Raw genomic sequence first — 24,608 nt, forward strand, 5'->3', positions numbered from 1 at the left:
TAATATGTACAAAGTGACTTGAGGTTTGAGTTTGGAATATCAACATCAATATAACGGGGAACTTTGCGTTTCATATTTCAAAGTGCATAAGCGAGCGAACGCAAAGATCCATTCAAGTTACCATTCTCTAAAATAACAGAATTTGTTTTGGTCACCGACAAGTATCTAATTTAAGGTTCTTTGTGCTGTGTTGGCTTAGTTAATAACAAAATTCAAAGGGGAAAAAGAGAAAAACATACGACACATGAGAAATTCACCGAATGAACACACGTTCTTCTGGACTCAAGCAAACGCTCTACTTAGGAAGAATTTAACTTACCAGGTAACCTTTACCACTCTAATTTGTTTTCAGTAAACGTGTTTCATGTTTCTCATGCTTCGTTAGACTTAGAAAATAGTTTAATTTTTATATAGAATCAATAGGAAAATGTTAATTTGGTTCTGTGTAAGTCTATGATGGATCATAGATATTGTACAAGGCTGAAGCCTTTATTTAATTCCCTACCCTTCTCAGGATTGAGGTTAATATATCTTTTAGGACCCTGCGAGCTTCGAGAACAAGGGAGTTCCATTGTTGCCAAACCATGGGAATAGTGAAGAACAACCAACAAGTGAGACATGGTACCTTAAACCAAAACCTTAAGGCTATAGTTTCACAAGTCTTTTATGCTTATAAATTCTTTTACTTATTCCATCCAGCGTGGGACTTCACACCTGAATATATCCAACAATCTCTCTCTTAAGTGTGAGTACCACATACTTACCGGTCACTCCTCCACATTCTCCCCATCAATGGCGTCTCACTGATAAGTGGTTCTTTATTCTCCCATGAACAGGTAACAATGAGTCTCACCCGTGGTCAAAGATCTCTGGTCATGGATCCCAACAATAACCATAATTAATATTAGGATTTTTATACTATCAACTAATTATTCACCATATCTGAAGGTTGTGTACATCTCTGTACATTCCGCTACCTTGGAGCCTCACACCCTATGCTGCGTTTTAACTAATTATTCAACACGTATCATATGTATAGTGAAACAATATGAAAATGCAGGACTCGCAATTAAGTTCTATCCAAAACTAAATTCATCTTATTTGCAGAAACGAAATGTAAAGACCAATGTTCGGCTCATATTGTTCCCCTTTGTATTGTGTTTGTTACTGCTTCTCCTCCAAAAGTTGATTGAAAAGCAAATATTGGATAAGCCTGAAAACAAGTGTGGATGTATTTGTACCAAGACACAAGGGGATAAGTGCCTTGAGAAGGAGTGTGGAATTCAGTATTCAGATTTGAATCAAGTCGGCACCTGTCCCATTCCACATCCTCCAGAATGGCCTCCTTTGATGCAAGTGCCGGCTCCACAACATCGAGCTGTGAAATCGGATTTTCTTCCGTTTTCGGATTTACCAGATGAGTCCTGCAGGAGGAATGGCTCATGTCCTATCACTATGTTATTCACTGGCAATAATATGTCTTTTGGACAAAGTATGTACTTATCCCCTTAGATTAAATTGATTCTCTTCCTTTTCTTAGTAAATAAGCAACTTGCCTGAAATGGTACTTGTAGTTTATTCCATGTATCAAGTTCCTTTCCTGAAATTATACTTTACTTGTAGTTTAGTCCATGTATCAAGTTGCACCTAATATTTACAAAATTTGTACACTGAAATACATGAAGGTCTAACACAATATGGGTTTTATATATTCCAGTGTAGACTACTATTTCAGTTCCTGAATTTGTAGATACTGGTTATATTAGTCTCAGATTTTAGAAAGTTATCATTTTAGTCCTTGAAACTGTAGGCACTAGTCATATTAGTCCTTAAAATTATGGTCGATTAGTAAAATAGGTCCTTAGGTCTAGGGACTATATGACTGGTGGTGCATACAACTTCAGGGACGAAAATCATTATTTCATGAAATCAGAGAGACAGAGACTTATATGATTGGTGCCTATAGATCAGGGACCGAAATGGTGGTTCTTTCTATGTTTGACCACTAACTCAAAAATGAAGTCAGAGACTAAATTGGAGTTGAGAATAACTAGCAATTATGTTGCCTATCAAATCTTTCATTTTCTTACTTGACATGTTTTTCTTAAGCACAGCTTTACCTCAATTTATGGCATTGTTGGGGGTTTACTTCTTTAGATGTCTTAACCCTGCGTTTCCCCTTTGACAGTTTTGTATCAGAATATGCTCCCAAGCACCTTGACTGTAAATATCTCTGATGATATTATCGGTAGCATGGCATTAAATGTCCTGGTGAGTTAATATCTTTCATCATTAGTAATTTAGTCATTGGCAATTTTTTGAAGTTCAAAATTAAATTCATTTTGCTTGTGACTGTCTTTTTGTGAAAATATTATCTTACTGGATTCTTCCCTTGTTAACTTGGATGCTGATGCCACCGTCAAAATGATAATAGGGATCAGCAACAAAGACAGGATACTCCAATTTTTTTGAACCTTCTTTCTTTTCGGGTCTTCCGATTTATCTTCTACAAAGTCAGTGCAGACAGAACTCTACATTCTCCATTCCTGTCCAGTTAGCATCCATTAGTATGCAGATAGGTAAAGGACATTCTTGTATTGTCAATGTTTCTTGTAAGATGTGATGAAAGTTGATAATCCATTGTGAAATTCCTCTCTTAATCAAGAAGAAAATACATGATTAAAATAGTCAGATAACAAAAAATACAGGTATTTTTTTTTTCCATCTGTTTCTAAATATTTGAAGTTCTTGTTTTCTTGGTGGAATATGTAACCAAACAAACTTTAATTTATGAAAATAATATAAAAAACACAAGACACACAGGCCGTTACTAAGAATGTGCCTTCGAAATAAGTCGAACACTCGTTCAAAGTCATTATCCATGTATGGTTGCCTGTCTGTTTATGTGTGGGGTGAGGGGCTATAATTGAACAGATATGTTCACATGGCCATATGTTTCCTGTGCCAGACTGGTCCATGCTTGATGATGACAGGTTGACTGGTCGGAGATGATATACTTTGCCAGTGAGGATGTTTAGCTATAGGATCATTGTACATTTTTCAAATAAGTTATTACAATGCTCTTTGTTCAGTTATTCCCATGTTTACTTTGTCAAAAACTAGAATTTGAACTTTTTGATGCATTGGGAACACATTCACAATGATAGTAATCTTGTACCCAATAAAAGTGCCTCCCACAAATTAATTTGAATATGTTTGCATGCAGTGAATCAGTCTTTTTTACATTATAGTCATTTTGCTCTCTAGGTTGGCTATGCTCAAGCCTTGCTTATGATATCTTGAGTTTAGTTACTAATTCAAACTTCTTTCTTTCCACCGGATCTAGAGGTAAAATGTGCTCAGGTGTTACGTTTATGGCGTAATAGTTCATCGGAGGTGAACAATGAGCTATACAAAGGTTATTATAAATCTAACACAGGGAGACAGATCAACGAGATATCTGCTGGTAGGTACTTACTATCATTTTATTTCAATGTGCATAGTGTGGAAGACAATACTTATTCTTATATTGTCTTGACAGGTTATGATTTTCTAAATTCAAATGGGAATAAATTTAATGTCAGCATATGGTACAACTCAACCTACAAAAATAATACTGGCTCTGGTCCTATTGCATTGGCTCGGATTCCTCGTTCTGTAAATATGGTATATATAAATTCTTCTCGTTGTGTGTTAGACTCAAGAATTGAACACATGTAATAGTTATAGAGAAAATGGTTTATGCACTAACATTGTAAGAGTTTTTACAGTATTAGCACTTCATTAACCATTCAGGTGTTAACCATTATCGACTTTTAAATAAAAGTAATACACATAAATGGTGAATGATGTAATAACAGTGTAAGAAACTTTACACTGTTAGTATACAAATCTTAAACTGTTATATTCTATTAGAATAATCTGGTTTACATACCAGATTTGAAGAATAGTATCCCAACTTCACAGGGTTTCCCCATAACAGAGTTTTCTCCTTCAAAGCACCACAAACATCAAAATGACCCCTTAACTGGCTCCTACAAATACCATAAAACATAACTGCCTCATACAGAATAACAACTATATAAGACAGAATTACTGGGTCTGTCTTTTATCTTCCCTACAATAAACATTCACTGGCCTATCATTGTGCATCCCTTGCCATTATTCTGACAATTGATAAAACATTATGAAACAAACTTAGCTGTATATAAAATAACTACATGCTATTTTCTAGCCTATGCTGAGAGTTGGTGTTGTGTTTCGAATGGTTGGCCAGCCTAGGAGAGATCAAAGCTAATATTGGTAAGTTGGTTTTAACAATTGGATCTGGGAACTAGCAGCAGGTCATAGTGGGATATCCTACTCTATCTAGGACGAAAAATTCCTTAAAACGCTGTTAACCGACTTGAAGGCAGACAGAGGTTATATGGTGAAATTCAGGTTAGAAGATGGGGGCACTAGAGCAGCTGTACTAGCAGAAGTGCAGGGATTAATGCAACACTCTGCAGGGATTTTTCATGGTCCAAAAAAGCTACCACCTAATAGGGACCATGGTCATGCTATCCTTTTAAATAAGGGGTCTTCTACACCAAACATTAGGCCTTATAAATATCCACATTTCCTGGAAACTAGATAGAAAAGCTAGTAGATGAGATGTTAATGGCTGGAATAATCAGGCGTAGTGTTAGTCCCTATGCAAGTCCTGTAATTTTGGTCAAAAAGAAGTATGGGGGATGACATTTCTGTGTGGACTAATGGGCTCTGAATAAGATAACAGTGCCTAACACGTTTCCCGTTCCTGTAATTGAGGAATGGTTAGTTGAATTGGCTGTTGCTAGCATTTTTAAAGTTGGACCTTAAGTTTGGTTACCATCAAATGAGGATGTAGACAGAGGATATTGAAAAGACTGCCTTCCAGACACATGAGGAATTATGAGTGTTAGGAATAGAAATAAACCTCCTATTAAACATGTGTATGTTAGGATGAATAGGCCTTAAGTGTAAGAAAGGAGTAAAATTGTAATAAAGCAGGGATTGAGTTAGTTAGGAAAGGAAGGGTATAACTAGAAGTTAGTTGAGTTAGAAGAACCATCTTTTTAGATAGTTAGAATTGGGAGGGAAAGTAACTGATTTGGAAATCAGTTACTCTAGGGAGATTTACTTCTCAAGGTGTAATTTCCACATTGATTTTCAATCTTGTAATAGGATACAATTCAAGATCACCATTGATCTTGAATCTTTCTTCTTCTTCTATTCCTAATCTTTTAAATCCAGTTCTAACACTGATATCAAGGCACCATCCTGGTGCCCTGATTTCACACTTACGAGAAAAGAATTGTTGCACATGGTTTCCACAAGAGGAATGACAAGAAATGCTGAAGAGTGGGTTTTGGAATGTGAGGAGCTGAGAAGGGAGAGAGAAGAACAGAGGATTCGTATTGAATTGGATGAAGCAAGGATGAAAAGGTTGGAGGAAACACTGGCTCAACTCACCACCAGAGCTAGGATTCCTAATGCTCGTGATGAAGGAAGTGAATTTGGGGAAGAGCATGAAGTAAGGGACAATCGAGGCAGAGAGAGATGGAGGAAGCTAGAGATCCCAATTTTTTTAGGGGATGATGCTTTTGGGTGGACCCATAGATTGGAAATATACTTCGTGTTAAAAGAAGTAACCGAAGAGGAGAAGATGTAGGCTACATTAATGGCTCTTGAAGGGAAGGCACTCAGTTGATGTCACTGGTGGAACAGGTGCAACCCTCAACCATCCTGGGTGGGCTTCAAACTAGTTGTGGTCAGGAGGTTCCAGCCTTCCAAAGTGCCGAACCCTTTTGAGAAGCTCTTGGCATTGAAGCAGCTAGGGTCAGCGGAGGATTATGTGGAAGAGTTTGAAAGGTATATGGGAGCTCTAAAGGAGATTGATCCAGAGTTTGTCAAAGGAATTTTATTGAATGGGCTTAGGGATGTTTGAATTTAAAGATGAAGAAGAAAAGAGAGATAGTTACCGAGAGAGAAGAAGAAGAGTGACGAGAAGAAGAAGAAAGAATAATAGGAGAGAGAGAAAAGTGAATCTGTTATGTATTTGTTATTATTGTAATAGGAAAACAATAGCTACATGCTCTAATTTATAAGAGCAGAAAACTAAAAGTATAATGTATCTTGACCAAGAAATGGGCCAGATACAATAAGAATGGAAACAGTAAAGGAAAGGGCCCAGATACATTTAATTGAGCAACATTTACTAAAAACTGGACTACTCTAATAAGGGAGGAGGTTAAAGCTGAAGTAAGGTTGTATGAGCATCCCAATTTAACTGATGTAATTCATAAAGCCCTTATGATAGGAAAAAATGTAATATTACAAAGGAAGGTGAGCAATATCAATTATACTAGGTCTGCAGGCTTTACTAGATCCAGTTTTCCTAGTAGGTCTATAACTGTTGAATCTAAGCCTGAAATAGAAAAGAAACCAAACCAATTCTCTGTTGGGAGTGCCTCTGTCAATATGAGTAGTGCACAATCAGTTGATAGTAGTAGGAGTAGGGGCATTCAAACACTTAACTAGAGCTGAATTAAGAGAGAAGAGGGAAAAATAGTTATGTTTCAGGTGTGATGAGCCATATAATAGAGACCATACATGTAAGAATAAGCAGTTTAGGATGATTTTGTTGAAGGAGGAGGAAGAGGAGGAGGAGGAATTGGATAGTGAGGAATCTATGGTGGCTAATATGCACTCACTACAACTGTCTCTATGGGCTATGGCTAGTTTAACCTCTACTAAATCTTGGAGGGGACAGAGGTGGTTATCCTCATTGATTGTGATGCTTCCCACAATTTTATTTCTTCAAAGGTAGCAGAATAGTTAAAATTGGAGACTCAAGTCAGTCCAAGGTATGTGATTGAGGTAGGGGATGGGCATAAGGTGTAGTGTCAAGGGAAATGTGCTCAGTTGAGATTTATGTTGCAAGGTTTGGAATTCACTCAAGAATTCTACCTGTTTGAGTTAAAGGGGGTTGATGTTGTGTTGGGTTTGGAATGGTTAGCTGGGTTAGGGGAAGTGAGGGCTAATTTTTGTAAGATGGAACTGACTTTAAGAAGGGGAAGGGAGGTCCGTACCATCAGAGGAGATCCAACTTTGGCAAGGACTCAAGTTTCTTGTGGAGCATTCATGCAAGTGTTGAAGGATAAGGGGGAAGGGTTGTTGTTGCATTGCACTGAATCAAAAGCTACTCTAGTTTCTTTTCTTGTTGTTCCAGAAGAATTAGGAGCAGTCTTGCACCAGTTTGATGAGGTCTTTGCTGATCCTGAAGCCTTACCTCCCAGGAGGGGGCATGATCATGCCATTTACCTCAAGAAAGGAAGGGGCCAACGTACCTAATCTCAAACCCTATATAAATACCCTCATTACCAGAAAGTTGAAATTGAAAAATTGGTAACAGAGATGCTACAAGCAGGGATCATTAGGCCAAGTATAAGTCTCTATTGAAGTCCAATAATTTTGGTAAAGAAGAAGGATGGAGGTTGGAGATTCTATGTGGACTACAAAGCCCTGAATAAAATAACCATTCCTAACAAATTTCTCATTCCAATTTTAGAGGAACTTTTGGATGAGTTAGGAGGGACTCAGGTCTTTTCTAAGTTGGACTTGAAATCTGGCTACTACCAGATTAGAATAAGGAATCAAGATATAGAGAAGATTGCTTTTGGAACTCATGAGGGGCACTATGAGTTTATGGTGATGTCTTTTAGTCTCACCAATGCACCCTCCACTTTCCAAGCTTTGATGAATGAAGTCTTAAAGCCTTTTCTCAGAAAGTTTGTCCTGATTTTTTTATGACATTCTAGTCTTTAGCAAAGACATCTATACACATGTGGAGCACTTACAAAGGGTGCTAGAAGTGTTGCAAAACCATTCACTTAAGGCCAATAAAAAGAAGTGTACTTTTGGCCAAGGGAGATTGGAGTATCTAGGGCATGTGATTTCAGGACAAGGAGTGGAGGCAAATCAGTCTAAGGTAGAAGCTTATGTGTTCTTGGCCCATACCAAAGGACATTCAAGGGTGGAGAGGGTTCTTGGGTCTCACTGGATATTATAGAAGATTTGTTAGGAATTATGGCTTGATTGTTAAACCCTTTACTGAGTTATTGAAGAAGGAAGGGCTCAAGTGGACTAGTGAAGCTACTACAACTTTTGAGGCTTTGAAGGCTGTCATGATTAGCCTACTCTTGTTAGTAGTATTTGATTATTCTCAAACCTTTGTGGTGGAAACAGATGCATCTAGCAAGGGAATAGGAGTTGTTCTTATGCAGGGTGGGAAGCCTTTAGCTTTCTGGAGTCAAGGTTTTTTCTATAGAGCCCAACAAAAATCTGTTTATGAAAGGGAGTTGATGGCATTGGTTCAGACAGTGCATAGGTGGAGACACTATTTGCTAGAAAGACACTTTATCATTAAAACTGATCAAAGGAGTCCCAAATTTCTTACTGACCAAAGGTTGTTTACAGAAGAACAGTTTAAATGGGCTGTAAAACTGATTGGGATGGATTTTGAGATCCAATTCAAGCCAAGAAAGGAGAATTCAGTAGCATATGTTTTATCTAGGTGGGAGATGTATGTTGCTTTATCTTTAGTCTCAGTGACTGACAAGGAGATTGGACTCAAAAAGTGGCTCAAGATCCCAAATGGAGACAGGTCATTCAGGACCTTCTCATTGCATCAGAATCTCATGAGGGTTTTGAGTACAAGGGGGGTTTCTAATGAACAAGGGCAGGTTGGTACTGGCCAGCAAATCTGATAGAATTCCTAACATTTTGAAGGAGTGTTATGTTCTGGATTTTTCAGAACTTATAAGAGGATAGAAAGTTGTATGTATTGGGTAGGGATGAAGAGAGATATCAAGAGATTTGTGGAGGAGTGTGATATCTGCCAGAGGAATAAGCATTCAACTTTAACCCCTGGGGGATTGTTGCAGCTCCTACCAATTCCCACTCAAGTATAGAAGGGTATCTCAATGAATTTTATTGGAGGTATTCCTAAATCTCAAGGTAAGGGCACTTTCTTTGTGGTGGTTGATTGGCTCACAAAGTATGCCCATTTCTATGCATTGGGCCATCCTTACTCTACCAAAGAGGTAGCTGACTTGTTTGTTAAGGAGGTAGTGAAGTTACATGGCTTTCCCTCTTTTTATAGACAGGGATACAGTTTTCATAAGCAGTTTTTGGAGGGAATTATTTAGAATGGCTGGCACTCAGTTGAAGCTTAACACCTCCTACCACCCCCAAACTGATGGTCAAATAGAGATGGTAAATATGTGTTTAGAAGGGTATTTGAGGTTTTTTGTAGGGTCAAGGCCTAAACAGTGGATGCAATGGTTATCCTGGGCTGAACTTTGGTATAAATCCACCTACCATAGTTCAACAGGCATGACACTATTCAAGGCTCTCTATGGCAGGGATCCACCTATGTAATCATTGCTGAGGAGTTTCCATCTAAAGTAGAGGAGGCAAATCAGTTGTTACAAAGAACTGAAGAAGGGATTTAATTTTAGGGGAGTTGAAACAAAATTTATTGAAGGCTCAAAATCAAATGAAGAAGCAAGCTAATAGACACAAAAGACAAGTTGAGTTCAAAGAAAAGGATTGGGTTTATCTTAAGATTCAGCCCTATAAGCTGAAATCATTGGCTGCTTGACCTTTTTCTACGTTAGCTGCTATATACTATGGGCCTTATCAAGTAATTAGCAGGGTAGGCACAATATACAAGTTGAAACTACTTGAGCATGCCAAAATAGATCCTGTGTTTCATGTGTCATTGTTGAAACAAGCTCTCAAACCTAATCAAAATCCTCAACTACTTCCAGCATTGTTGAATGAAGAGTTTGACTTAGAAGTGGAACCAGAAGAGGTGAGGGATTGGAGGGAAACTCAAGAAGGACAAGTTGGAGTATTGATCAAGTGGACAAATTTGTCAAATTACAATGGCTGCTGTCTTGTAAGAGAAGTTTCCAACTTCTCCCCTTGAGGACAAGGTGGCTCTATTGGGGGGGGGGGGGTTTGTTAGGAATAGAAATAAACCTCCTATTAAACATGTGTATGTTAGGAGGAATAGGCCATAAGTGTAAGGAAGGGCTAATATTGTAATAAAGCTGGGATTGAGTTAGTTAGGAAAGGTATAAATAGAACTTAGTTGAGTTAGAAGAACTATCTTTTCAGATAGTTAGAATTGGGAGGGAAAGTAACTGATTTGGAAATCAGTTACTCTAGGGAGATTTACTTCTCAAGGTGTAATTTCCACATTGATTTTCAATCTTGTAATTAGATACAATTCAAGATGACCATTGATTTTCAATCTCTCTTCTTCTTCTTCTTCTTCTTCTATTCCTAATCTTCTAAATCCAGTTCTAACAATGAGTTTTTGGTCACGCCCTTTGCATTGACAAACCCACTCTCAATGTTTCAAGCTTTGATGAAGGAGGTACTTCGATCATTCTTAAGAAAGTTTGTCCTAGTCTTTTTCGATGATATACTTGCTTACAGTCCTAGTCTTGAATCACATCTGATACATTTAGAGACTATTCTGAAAGTGTTACAAGGGAATGGATTGCTGGTCAGTAAAAAGAAATGTAGCTTTGCTCTGCCAAGTCTAGAGTACTTGGGACATGTTGTTTCTACACAAGGGGTGGCTGCATGACCCAAGAAAATTGAAGCAATGAGCTCATGGCCAGTTCGTCGAGACCTTAAAGTATTGAGATGGTTTTTGGGATTAACCAGTTATTACTGGAGATTTGTGAGAGTTTATGGTAATATAGCTAAACGCGATATACAATTGTTGAAGAAAGATAATTTCAAGTGGAGAATTTTGATCCAATACCAATTACAGTGCAAATCATATAGGGATTAAACTCATGAGCCATACTATGAAGCTATGAGAGAGGATAACTGAGTAGAGGTTGAAACAAGAAACACACATTATTGAAAAACAACTTAGTTTTATGTCGGGGATGTCGACCTTGGAGGCAACTTACTTGCTACAACAATTAACGGAGGGATGCCGAAGGGACTAAAAGGACTTAAACATATTTTGTTGATTTGGAGAAGGGGTATAATAAGGTGCCTAAAAAGATATTGTGGAAATCTCTAGAGAAGAAAGGAGTTCAGTTTGTCTACGTTAGAGCAATCAAGGATATATCTGATGGAGATCAAACCCAGCGTAAGAACACAAGATGGGGCCTTCAAAACTTCTCTATTGCTATAGGACTACACCAAGGTCAATATCGAGCATTTACATGTTTATATTGGTTTTGTATGTGCTTATTGAGCATATCCAAAAATCGTTGCCACAAGGCATGGTCTTTTGAGAATGAATCGTCCTAATTGGAGAATAGAGAGATGAATTAATTGGGAAGCTAGAAATATGGAGACAAAGTTTAGAAGCAAATGACTTTCCTATAAGTCAAAGTAAGACAATATATGGAGTGTAAGTTTAGTGAGAAATGAAAAAATCCTATTGTTGAGGTAAAGATTGGAGATCATATCATACCACAAGTCACTATATTTAAATATCTTGGCCTTGGGTCAATCATACACTACGATGAGGAAATTGAGGTTTATGTATACTGTTGGGGTTCAAAGAGGTGAATGCAATGGCGGAGTGCATCAAGTCTTATATGTGATAGAAAGGTGTCACTCAAGCTTAAGGAGAAATTTTATCGCACATCTACAAGATTCGCAATGTTAGACTGAATGTTGGATGAGAAAAAATATCAACAGGAGAATAAATTCAATGTAGCATAGATGATAATGTGTATTGGATGAGTGGACACTAGACAAAATAGGATTAGGATCGAATATATTATGGAGAAAGTTGGGGTAGCTTGTATTGTAAAGAAGATGGTAGAATCATGCCTTGGGTAGTTTGGACATGTGTGGAGGAGACTGGTAGAAGCTCCTATAAGGAGAGTAGATTAAATGGAAGTTAGTTTTATTTCTGGAGTATTGAGAGAGGCCAAGAAAAACCGTAGGCGAAACAATTAGAAAAGATTTAGAGATCAATGCTTTATTAATAGACATGATTTATGATAGAACAATAAGACATTGTTCATATAGTTGACCTTACCTAGTGCCACTAAATGTTGGTTGTTGTATATATTTTCTAACTTTTAATTTTAATAATAAAATTGTGTCTAAGTTTTTTGCACCTGACAGATTATGATTATATGCTTTCAGGTATCTAATGCCTACATTCAGTTTCTACTGGGACCTGGTAACAAAATGTTGTTTGAGTTTATAAAGGAAATGCCAAAACTTGAGACCCCAAATAAGTTTGATTTGGCTTCTCTCTTAGGTCCTCTCTTCTTTACATGGGTCATCCTACAACTTTTCCCTGTAAGTACTTAAGTATGTGAACATATATATTTGCAATGAATAAAATTGATTGTAACAATTGAAGTTGGCAGAAATGAGATGACAGTACTGGCATTGATTGCAGAATGGGTTTCTATTGGCAAAATTTAGTTTTAAATACGACCTGCATTCTTACTTCACCGTGTATTATGTTTATATGTGTGCAGGTGCGGATCTAAGGAGGGGCAAGCAAGGGTGCATCCCCTTGCCCCCTCTTGCATACATTTTGTATAATTAGCTATATATGTAGTAGTTTAAATAAAAATACATTTTTAAAAATATATACCTTATGCATACATAAATATATTTTTGACTCCCCTTTTGCATATATTTTGTACAAATAGTTTTATACATGTAGTATTTTTCATAAAAAAATATATTTGCTACACATGTGTATATATATATACCTTCCATACAGCCCCTCCTTTCAAAGATTTCTGGATCCAACCTTGTGTGTGTAACCATGTAAAACCTCTCTTTTGATAAGGGTTCTTGCGCACAGAACAATACATGTTTGGAGGTCAAGGTCAACAATGTTATCTAACATCTTTTTGTGTTAAAACAGAAGAATATATTTTCTAGTATGTTTAACTGTTCCACATGTGTTCTTATTGATGTAGGTTATATTAATATCGCTAGTATATGAGAAGCAACAAAAATTAAGAACCATGATGAAAATGCATGGTCTTGGTGATGGGCCATATTGGTTGATTTCATATGGTTACTTTCTTGCATTATCTGTAGTATACATGCTGTGTTTTGTGATATTTGGCTCAGTCATAGGTAAGAATGCATCCAGCCAGCAAATCGTTTCCTGTTTTTTTTTTTTTTTTTGGCAATTTCCATTTCTTTTAATTCAAGTAACCTTTTCATTTCAGGGTTAAAATTCTTCACAATGAATGACTATACCATCCAATTAGTGTTTTATTTCATCTATATAAATTTACAAATTTCATGGGCATTTCTATTGTCTTCCATTTTTTCAAATGTTAAGACTGCTACAGGTTAGATGATAGCTGTCTTATGCTGTTTATAATATTTTCTCTTCTCATATCTGACGACTGACACTTGTTCTTTTATATGCAGTAACTGCATATATAGGCTTGTTTGGAAGTGGGTTGTTGGCTGGCTTTCTTTTCCAAATTTTTGTTCAAGATACATCATTTCCGAGTAAGTCAAATGACTGAGAAATGATATCCAGTTGAGTCATTCATATGGTTTACAAATATATAATTCGATCTGGATAGTTTAAAGGAAATATCTTTAGAAGGATGCTTTACAGAATTGGGTAGTCTTCTGCATTGGTGATATTTTTGACAATGCTAATATAGCAATATTCATTACCAAAACTGTGTGTTCTCAATTAATTTTGAACAATTTATAATAATCATTCACCGGTTGAGTCACAAGTCTGTAAATTTTTTTAATCTCTTTAGCAAAACATTGCAGAAGGAAATACACTAGTTGATGACTGAGTGTGACATAAACTGTCATCTAGTATCCTCCTCCCCTTTCCTAACATATTATTGTCCCACTGGTCACGGTGTTGTTCGACTTGCCAGAGACCTGGTTCTATTCAATTTCCGACCGAAGGACAGCTGTAGCAGTGTAGCCTAATTCCCTTTATAAAAGATGTCCAATTCTGTTGCAAGCATCAGTTTATACCTTCTCCAAGTACCTTGTCCATTCACCCCAGTTCTAGTAGCCTATCTAGCCAGCAGATCAAGTTTTTTGTGAAGTTTTTGTTGTTTTTTGATTTCCGGTAATCAATGATAACACCAACTGCTGGAAGAGTAGTAGTGTGATGGTTTTGATCATTAGGCGATTACTTTATCAACAATGTGATGTTTATCCCTTACAAATGACATAGCTAGGCCTAAAGTCATCCCGAGCTTTATTTGGACTATATTCGGCCATTACCCTTCCGATGTAGTATCTCAATATCTTGAATTGATACATTAGGATGGACTGATATGATCGTTGTGATTAGAATTTATATCTACTATAATTTCATGTTGCTCCTCTTTGTGTGGTGCTTGCCAATGCGTTGACAGTTTCTAACCTTTCTTGCCGTATGTTGATTGCTTGTGCTGTTTCTATAGGAGGGTGGATCATGGTTATGGAGTTGTATCCTGGGTTTGCTTTATATCGTGGGTTATATGAGTTTTCACAGTCTTCCTTTACCGGGGATACTTTGGGGACTCATGGTATGCGGTGGGGAGATCTGAGTGATAGCACGAATGGTATGAAAGAGGTCTTAATTATCATGTTTGTTGAGTGGGTGTGGGCACTTTTTGTTGCTTATTACATCGATCAGCTTTTTTCATCTGCGAGCCGGAAAAGCGCTCTGCATTTCTTGAAAACGTTTCAGAAAAAACCTCATCCAACCTTTAGGAAGCCAAGTATCAAAAATCAGGGACATAAGGTTTTTGTTCAGATGGAGAAACCTGATGTCAGTCAAGAGGTGAGTTTTGCATTTATTGAATGATTTTTGTCAGTTATGTTTTCATCATCAGTTTACAAAAATTAATAATCTAATTTCAATCAGAAGGTGTATTTTACCTTTTGGTTTCATGAATTTATGTGATAATGGTGCATGGATGATGAGTGACAGTATAATATACAGTAGCTAGGTGAAAAAATTAATTGGGCAAGGAGTTCTTTAGCAAAACAAATAACTTTCTTTATCACAATCTTCTATTTTTACACTATATATTGTTTATAGGGGAAAATATAAGATTAGTGTAAACTGAAATTTATATCCATGTATTGTTTTTGACATTGTTTGATCCACCTATCCAGCGGAAAAAAAGGCTTGGCAGTTGTAATAGACTGAAAACTAGACTTTATTAGTTTCTACCGGTACCATAAATTTTAACAGTACATGTTTCACCGGAAGAGCTCTATGTAGCCACTTTTGTGTTGTGTTAAAATGTGTCGCACTTACTCGATATAGTTTGTCTTACTTTCATGTATAACGTGTTACTTTTACTTCTTTTTCTCTTCAGAGGGAGAAGGTGAAGCAGCTAATACTTGAACCAACTATTAATCATGCAATTGTATGCGACAACCTTAAAAAGGTATATCCTGGGAGGGATGGTAACCCAGAGAAAATTGCTGTGAGTGGATTGTCCCTTGCTTTGCCTCAAGGTGAATGCTTTGGTATGCTTGGTCCCAATGGTGCTGGAAAGACTTCTTTCATCCATATGGTCAGTGAAAATTAATTCAGAAATATACATTTTCTGAAAATTCATTTACTTTTGCCCCGACCCATTCTTTCACCACATCAAAAGTGTAAGATGGATCTAAAGGGTATATTCAATTGCTTGAGGTCACAAAAGAGGACAAAATAATTTCTAAGTACCTTGAAAACTGTATAGAGGGTGAGTTTGGCGCAATAGTAAGGTCATTGCTTAGTGATCATGAGGTCGTTCAAATCCTGGAAACAACCTCTCTGCTTGTAGGGGTAAGGATACATACATTTACCCTCCTCAAACCCCAAGTGGGAGCCTCGTGCACTGAGCTGTCCTTTTTTACCTTGAAAATTGTATATTTTCTTGATCAATGATTAAGTGACTAATTAGTTTGTGCTTAGAGATGTAAGAATTTACATAAAGATGTCTGTCTCTCTGATTGATTCACTTCACTATATGATGAAATTATACTAAATCTTGTGTTTCCATTGACTAATTTCTCAATCAAGAAACCTGACGAGTGTAATTATGCTTACAGATGATTGGTCTGACAAAGCCAACCTCTGGTACTGCATTTGTTCATGGTCTGGACATAAGAACTCATATGGATGGAATATATACTAGCATGGGTGTTTGCCCACAACATGAGTAAGTTAGAATTTCCGAAAATGTCATGATTTTTCTATCTAATTTAATTTTTTTTAACAATCATGAAGTTTCATGAATATTCTTATGATATTTTAGCTTGCTCTGGGAAACCCTGACAGGAAGAGAGCACCTACTCTTTTACGGCAGACTTAAGAATCTTAAAGGTTCAGCCTTAACAGATGTAAGTTAATTCTGGAACAAAACTTGAGAGATTCTTACATACTGTGAGATTGTGTTTATTGAAGGAGAAACAAGAAAACTGAGACCATTGGCCAGTCATATACCTATTTTTTTCTGAAATTTTTGCCCTTCAATGACAAATGCATTGGACATTTAGTATTTTCAAATTGTTTAGTGAGTTGCAGTTCTTGTGTAACATGTTGTGATGACAAAAGTATATAAAATACCACTGGTTTTATTTTATTTTATTGGGGATGGGGGTTATACTTGTCAACAGTGAAGGGAGAGGTGCAGAGCAATAGCCTGTCAATTATTTATGGCCTACATTTCTGTTATGGCCTGTTTGCGAGTTTAGTTTTGAAGGGAAAGAAAGAGAATTAGTGCATTAAGAGGGTTTGGATTAGTGCAGTGCAGCGCAAAACATATCGAACAACTTTCTGTTTTGCATTTATTTAGCTCACAAGACTGCAGTAAAAGTTAAGCTCCTAATCCAATGTTGCAGGCCGTGGAAGAATCTTTGAGAGCTGTAAACCTTTTTCATGGAGGAGTTGCCGATAAACAAGCTGGAAAATACAGTGGAGGAATGAAGAGGAGGCTCAGCGTCGCAATTTCATTAATCGGGGATCCTAGAGTATGTTTCTCTTTCCAACTGAATCCCTTTTGTAGAGCTTTGTTTTTTGAATTAATTTTATAAGACCCATATTTCATTTTCTAATTCTGCAATGACAATTTTTTCCAAGGTTGTTTATATGGATGAGCCAAGCACTGGATTAGATCCTGCATCAAGAAACCTCTTATGGAATGTTATTAAGCATGCAAAACGGGATCGTGCAATCATTCTCACCAGTAATCTACTATCACTCATGGTTTTTAGAGCACAGATACAATTCATTGCATGTTTATATCCATTATTCTGCTTGCTGCATATAATTTAGATATATATATATATATATATAATGCTTTAAGAGAGGATAAACAGTAGCAAGCAATGGCCCAACTGGAATAACTGGAATGTTTAAAGCTTGAGCAGGCTCAACCTGCAAAGAAAATAATTTTCTAATATCTTTAGCTTAGAGACATCAGACATCATTGGCATGAAGAAAAGATAAATCGATGTTGTCAACTGTCACCAAAAACAGTTTCTTTTATCACTTGCCAGTGGTAAAAGCAACTTGAAAGATGATCTTGAAGGTGTATAGTCAAGTGATGATCCCAAAGTAACAACCGAAGCCAACCCAGAATCCTTTCCATCAAAACCTGACATATTGACGTAGCAAATAAGAAACATCGATCAACACATTAATTCCCAGAAATAATATGCAAACAGGATCCTTCACAACAATCTGGTTTATACTCTAAACAGGATCACAAGTTGTCCCGAAAATTTCTCACGGGAACAAAATGAGAGATAACATGCTAGGCAAGAGTTATTTATATTACCAAATGCTACACATCTGTCTCGTTTTAATAGGAATGGACATAATTGATGCTCAATCTCAGTAAGTTTATAATGTCCTTCAAACTATGGCCATTAAACTAGATGCGGAAACCAGAAAACACCAGAAGCACTTCTTTCATGCATCATTGCGAAATAACTGATTTAGTCTATAATTAAAGATAAGTTTTTCATTTAATTAATGAAAACTGTAGAACCATGTAATTAATGCAGCCAAATAAAATTAGAAGGTTGTAGCTAAGTAATATTTAATATGCTAATTAACGGTTACAATATATGAAATTGACATCGAAAGTGAAATACACAAAGCAACCATGACCAATTTTGTGTAAACAAGGTTGCACCAAAAAGCAACCGAATTTGAATTTTTTTGGACAAACCTGTCAACTAAGTCTTACATGCAGAGTATTACTGACCCACAATTACAGAAGTTGCACCGGGAATAAAACAACAGATTAGCGGAACTTACAACGACGTGAGAGCATTGCATACAACAAGATACCCCCCATTGAGTGACCAATTGCCAGCAATTTTCCATCCCTTGGATTGCATTGAGCCCTCATGTAGTCCACCTAATGTATTATATTAGTATGAAATAAATGATTGAGAAACATATTTAATTAGATCATATGAAATTCTTAGATTGACACTTAGTGGAATAAATATTAAGATTAAAATCAAAAAGTTCAGCTTTGGCCAAATAAAAAATCATGCATCACAAAGGGATGTCACCTCACCGCGGCTGGTACATCCTCTTCCAAATAATGGTCAAAGTCCCAATCATACTTGACAATCATCTCAATTTGTTTCTGAAATCCTTCTAGAGTGGCAGTAAAACGCTCTTGCATGCCTAAAATCTGTGCCGGGAACAATTGTTGACCTTCAAAAATAGTTTGAAGTCTGTGATTGAAATCCTTGATTTGGCTACCGATTGCAGAGTTTTGCCCCCCTTCAAAAAATGTAAAAAAATGTCATATTTTCATGTTGTTAGTGTATTTATAATCATATGATGGGAGCCTCATGGATAAGGCTGTGTACATCTGTCGTCCTAGACCGCACTAGGTAGGAGTGTCGTGTACTCGGCCGCCCTTTATGTATAATCATATGATGTTAAAAAGACAAATTAAGATTACTTCAGTAAACCCACCGAGGATGCTTGCAACCCTGTCAGACATTCTTGCACATATATCTGTCAGCCTTGTTCTTATATGCAGTTCCTCATATACCTCTGATCCTATCATTTTCATGCGAGGAATTTCTGACTCAAAAGAATCACCGAAGTTTTTCAATTCCCATACTCTACCAGAAGAAGCACTGCTTTGACCATCATTAACTGCAGAGTCTATCCTTGATAAATTCTTGAGGCATTCCTCATCTTCCTTCAAGTTATCTCCATGAGTGCTCAATCCAGCACCTCGAAGCTCAAGAATCCATGTATCAAATCCTTGTGCCGCCATGTACCGAGCAAATGAAGACTGAACACACAAAACACGCACTTTTAAAATTGGCCGAAAACAAGAATAATTAATTAAATGGTAACTATAATTAGTTACCATAATTAACAATGTGATTTGCTAATGAGTCCAATTTAGGTACACCAATGTAGCATTTGGTCTACATGTCATAACAGGATGGAACAAAACATGAAATATATTCTACGTTTGGTGTATTTTATAAATATAACAAAACAGGACAATATATTAAAAAGTGGTGGAACCAAAGAGTACAAAACAAAACATCTTGTTCCATCTTGTTCTGTCCGTACAACAATCTGTTACATAAGTGTATGCAAGTATATCTCTTCCAATGTGAACAAAAAAAACTTCCGACAGTGATAATAGCCATTGCATATTTAATTAACAAATAATTACCGAAGTCAATTAATCAACAAACATAATTACTTCCCATAATTAACATTTGATTTGCTAATACATCCTACTCAGTTACACAAATTTAGCATTTGATGGACATGCCAGAGCTGCACAGATCTTCATAAAACATATGGTTTTGCTCTGTGTTTTGTGTATTTTATAGTCAGAACTTTACACACAAGATATTAAATAGTAAAGCATTTCTTTTGGTACTACCAACAATGTGTTTGTCTAGTAGTGTAAGGCCCACTGGAATCCCAATGTCGATGTTCGATTTCCGGAAGCGATACTTGTTGTGAGGGGCTGCCACGAACCCCGAAAGAGATTAGTTTCTTACCAAAAAGGTGAGGGATACCCTTGTTAGTGCAAAAAAACATTTCTTTTGGTATTACCATAGGTATACCTCACCCTTCTCACAATATGGGTAAAGAACTAATTCACGTGGCTGCTCCTCCCACCAAGTGTTACCCCCAAGAATCGAAAAACCTTGTAAAGCATTTTAGATCCACCAGAAGGGGTGGAAATTTTTTGTTCCCTCGCCAAAAGCTACCTAACACTTTATGCAGGCATGTCAAATCATACAATGGGAACAAACTCACCTCAGGGGAGAGATCATAGCCAATAGCATTGGTTGCAACCCCTGATAACAACAAAAGCGGGTGATTCCTCAATGGAGCCTGAAACAAAAGACATGCAAAAGTTTAAACCATTACGAAAAAGACTAACAAAACCACCTTAAAAATTCTATAAACTAGCATAAAATATGCTAAAAATGAAGCCTTTATTCTTCTCATTTTTATGAATTTTACGATAAAAACAGTGAATTTAAGAGAAACCCAGAATGTAAATCATTGCATTGGAAAAAGGGTATCAATAAAAAACACAAAGTTAAGAACTTGCGGGAATGGAGAAAAATACCTTAGGAGAAGGAAGGTAGCGCCAGAGAGCGAGTTTCCAATCGGAGTTGGAAACAGAGACGCGGTGAAGCTCGTCGGCGGTGCATATCAGTCGCCGCTTCTCGTTTTTATTCTCCGGCGAAGATGCAAGGATCGCCGGCGACACTCGCCGGTGGCGAAAATGGAATGAAGCAATTCGGGTTTTGTTTTTCGGGTCGGGTTGTGTTGTCGGGTTAATACAACAAAATCCAACGCCAATGTGCATATGAAGCATTTTAATTTTGTTGTTGTTGAATATTTGTTGAATAGAATTGTTTTTAGATGACCCTTTTCTTGTGTCTACTTTATTGTCTAATTAGAGAGCCTATATATAAAGTTGAAGAACAACAAACTTACCAAATGTGGTTTATAAATGATGTGCTTAAATTTAATATGGATATAATATATTTGAATGATTTTCGTTCATACTAATAACTTTTTATTGAGAGATTTTTACACATAAGAAATTTATTATAATAATTTTACGTGAATTAATAATTTTGGTTAATATAGTAAGTAATACTAAATTTTTTTGGTACTAACCTTAACTAAGTAAATACTAAATTTGTTAACAATTAAGTATATTTTTTGGAATTACCCTTTATTATTAAAATTCTTTCCCTTTGTGCTCAATAATAAGGGTGCTTCTATATATAAAAAATTAACTGATGTACTTAATTTTTTTTAAATGGGCATATATATATATATATATATATATATATATATAAATAAGCTTTTTAATTATTTGGTTTCATATGAAGCTATTCTATCTCTCTCTCCATATGGATTTTGATAAAGGTTGTTTGCATGCGTTTTTCAGCACATTCCATGGAAGAGGCAGAAGTCCTATGTGATCGATTAGGAATTTTTGTTGGTGGTAGCTTGCAGTGCATAGGAAATCCAAATGAGGTACATTGCTCAAGTGATATATGCTTTATGAATATAGCAATGCTCACAACACACACTAATAGAAGAGTATCATCTTGAGATTCACAAAATCACATGACTCTACTTTCTATTTAGTAGTTCCCATTTGAACTTCATACAATAATGAAGTGTAAGAGAATATTGAAAAGGGGACTACATCTGCCATTCTAAAAAGTATGTCACTTCCATGTGTCACTTCCTCTGATTAGTTGGAAAAATATATTTAAGTTAAAATTTTAATACTTAAGTATTTTTATGACCAACCACAAAACGTAGCACATGGAGCGACACACTTTTTAGGACAAAATATATGTTCTCATTGAGAGGGTGTCATATTGGATATCCCAAAAACTGTGTCACTACATGTATCACTTCCTATGGTTGATTAGAAAAAATATATTAAGTTAAAATTTAATAATTAAGTATTTTTTTGACCAATCACAACAAGTGACACATGGAGTAAAACACTTTTTGGGACAGAAGATGTACTCCCATTGAAAAGGGACCACATCTGCTATCCTAAAAAAATGTGTGCTACATGTGTCACTCTCGAATTGGTTAAAAAAAATGTATTTAAGTTAAAAAATTAATAAAGTATTTTGAATAGGCTATAGTGCAGAAGACCTTTTATTTTCAAAGTTTTCATTTTTCATTACAAGGCTCATGGATTGAAAATATGAAATCCTTGTGCATTTTGAATTATCATTCATTTACTGTGTAGTAGACTTGTAAAATTAAACCATTTAGACTGAGTTTTTGTATGCTTATTTTGGTTTATCATAGTTGAAAGCCAGATATGGAGGAACTTATGTGTTCACAATGACAACATCTTTGGATCATGAAAAGGATGTAGAGAACTTGGTGCTGCAGCTATCCCCAAATGCTAAAAAGATATACCATATCTCCGGGACCCAGAAGTTTGAGCTCCCAAAAGAAGAGGTTAGAATATCAAATGTATTCCAGGCCGTTAACGATGCGAAAAGAAATTTTACAGTTTCTGCTTGGGGTTTAGCTGACACCACATTAGAAGATGTCTTCATCAAGGTTGCACGTAGTGCTCAGGAATTTGACACTTTGTCATAAATTTCATACACAATATTGCTGATTACTGAGTAATTCTGGGGTAGACAATCCTTATTATATGTGAAGTTGTGCAAGCAATAATCTTACATTTATATGATATCATTTCTTTAGTCACATTTTCATGTTCCAAAATTGAACATGAAAACTTTTTTGATTATGCTCAAAGCAAAGGAGAAAGTAATTCTTTTTATCGAACATATGTGGATCCAATCACGATATTATAATAAGAAGAGGATTTGTTTTAATATCAAGAATTGAAATCATATAGTTGCTGATAACTAATGTTTATGCAGTGATATTATAAAAAAAAAAAAATTACATATATGCTTCTCGAGTTTTAGTGAAATTACATATGTTACTTTCTAATTTATATACATAAATTACACAAATCACTCCTAATTTATATACATTAATTACATTGACTATCCCTTAAGGGAGATGAGTGTCTTTTAAACAAAAAATGGTTATAAATGTAATTTTAAATTAAACTTCAAGAAATGTCGATGTAATTTTAAGTTAAACTTCAGAAGTTATTAGTATAATTTACTCTTGATTAATTATATATTAGTTAGAATAAATTGATAATTAATAAGTTTGTATATAGAATTTTATTATGAAATCTCTCTTTGTGTAATTAAGTAACATCTCTTTATAATTATTTATGCATTTTGGAATGAATAAATATGAATTTTGTTTACAAGTTTGTCATGTTTTTATTTTCCTTTGTATTTTGTGTCATTCATCATCTAGAGAATGATGGCGAGATACATTTAGACAAATATTACATTGTTAATTATGACAATAATTATTTCTTATGTAAATGCAAACATGCTTCATATGGATTTTGATGAAGACATGGTTTAAAGACAAGCTTGAAGATATAGACAAATCAACAAATAATAAAGCCGATGCTCAAAGTTCAAGCATTCAAGAAGATCTAGAAGACTAAGAGTATTTTATATTATCTTAAGTCTTAAAATGTTTGATTGGGTAAAGTCTAGGTTAGGTGAACATTAATGGAAGTGGCACAACCTAAAACATGATCATAACTAATAATGAGACTTACATACATGATTTACATGCATATGTATAAATACATGATCATATAATTTTGGTGCATTAAACTAAGTTTAAATCTTACATCATTCAAAATCATGCATCATACTTTTACATATTATGTAGAAGGTTCATAACATATCAAAGTAACTTTTTCAGAAAACACTTAATCGATTAAGGTTGAGTTAATTGATTAAGTTGAGTAAAATGGAAACCGTTAATCGATTAAGTTAAGGGTTGACGATTCATGGAAGTTATAGTTTCTAGAATCTTGATTTTTAAAGAATGTTAGTCGATTAATTAGACTGTTTAATCGACTAACTACACCAGAAAACATAACTATATTTTAAACCAACTTTTCCCATTTGCTAGTAAAGGAATTGAATCACAATTATTGATTTTCACTTTCACATTCAAATATTGTATTTTCCAAAGTGTTTCTAAAAAGAGAGAAAATTATTTTGATACACAAAAGAGATAGGAGAATTCTTCATGAATCATTGAAGACGTATTACAAGATTTTCAAGTCATATCAAGTTTACAAAACCTTATATCTCACGTTTATATTATGGGTTGTGTTAGTCTTTTGGGAAGGTTTTAGATTCTGGAAGTGTGTGTATATTCAACACATTTAGGTGCATCATTTTTTGTATACATTTAGGAGATTGTATTGACTATTTCTCTTTGGTGTATGGTATCACCAAGAAGATCAGAAAAGGTTGGAGAAACTCTAGTTAGAAGCGGAAATGAGCCATTAGAAGCTAGGTTCAATGTACAAGTAGTCTTGGTAGAGAAGTTAGAAGTGGTGGTGTCGTCAATTAGAAGTGGTGATGGGCCCATTAGAAGTGGTGAAGACAAGCCA

At 35.7% G+C, this 24,608-nt stretch overlaps 2 protein-coding genes across 4 annotated transcripts; one reads left to right on the top strand and one right to left on the bottom strand.

The window, feature by feature from the left end:
• LOC109336951 (ABC transporter A family member 7-like) lies at positions 1-22,787 on the top strand. Its single transcript, XM_019573796.1, has 18 exons — positions 1-322; positions 1,108-1,492; positions 2,189-2,271; positions 2,435-2,579; positions 3,347-3,466; positions 3,542-3,666; positions 12,220-12,378; positions 13,017-13,179; positions 13,275-13,400; positions 13,483-13,566; positions 14,499-14,860; positions 15,405-15,605; positions 16,129-16,238; positions 16,335-16,419; positions 16,921-17,049; positions 17,159-17,264; positions 21,501-21,589; positions 22,391-22,787. The coding sequence occupies exons 1-18, from the start codon at positions 245-247 to the stop codon at positions 22,688-22,690; spliced, it is 2,850 nt and encodes a 949-aa protein (XP_019429341.1). The 5' UTR covers positions 1-244; the 3' UTR covers positions 22,691-22,787.
• Positions 17,155-21,010, bottom strand: LOC109336952. 3 transcript variants are annotated; one of them, XM_019573799.1, is made up of 7 exons: positions 20,664-21,010; positions 20,345-20,422; positions 19,178-19,349; positions 18,612-18,823; positions 18,344-18,446; positions 17,575-17,675; positions 17,155-17,455 (listed from the first exon to the last, which is right to left on the bottom strand). In XM_019573799.1, the coding sequence occupies exons 1-7, from the start codon at positions 20,913-20,915 to the stop codon at positions 17,327-17,329; spliced, it is 1,047 nt and encodes a 348-aa protein (XP_019429344.1). In that variant the 5' UTR covers positions 20,916-21,010; the 3' UTR covers positions 17,155-17,326. The 3 variants fall into 3 exon arrangements, with proteins under 3 accessions (XP_019429344.1, XP_019429342.1, XP_019429343.1); XM_019573797.1 differs by having other exon boundaries at positions 19,022-19,349; positions 20,664-21,009; XM_019573798.1 differs by having other exon boundaries at positions 17,375-17,455; positions 17,549-17,675; positions 19,022-19,349; positions 20,664-21,009.
• Positions 22,788-24,608: the final 1,821 nt, after the last annotated feature.

This window comes from Lupinus angustifolius, unplaced genomic scaffold (genome assembly GCF_001865875.1).
Source record: "Lupinus angustifolius cultivar Tanjil unplaced genomic scaffold, LupAngTanjil_v1.0 Scaffold_1_499, whole genome shotgun sequence".
Taxonomy (NCBI): domain Eukaryota; kingdom Viridiplantae; phylum Streptophyta; class Magnoliopsida; order Fabales; family Fabaceae; genus Lupinus; species Lupinus angustifolius.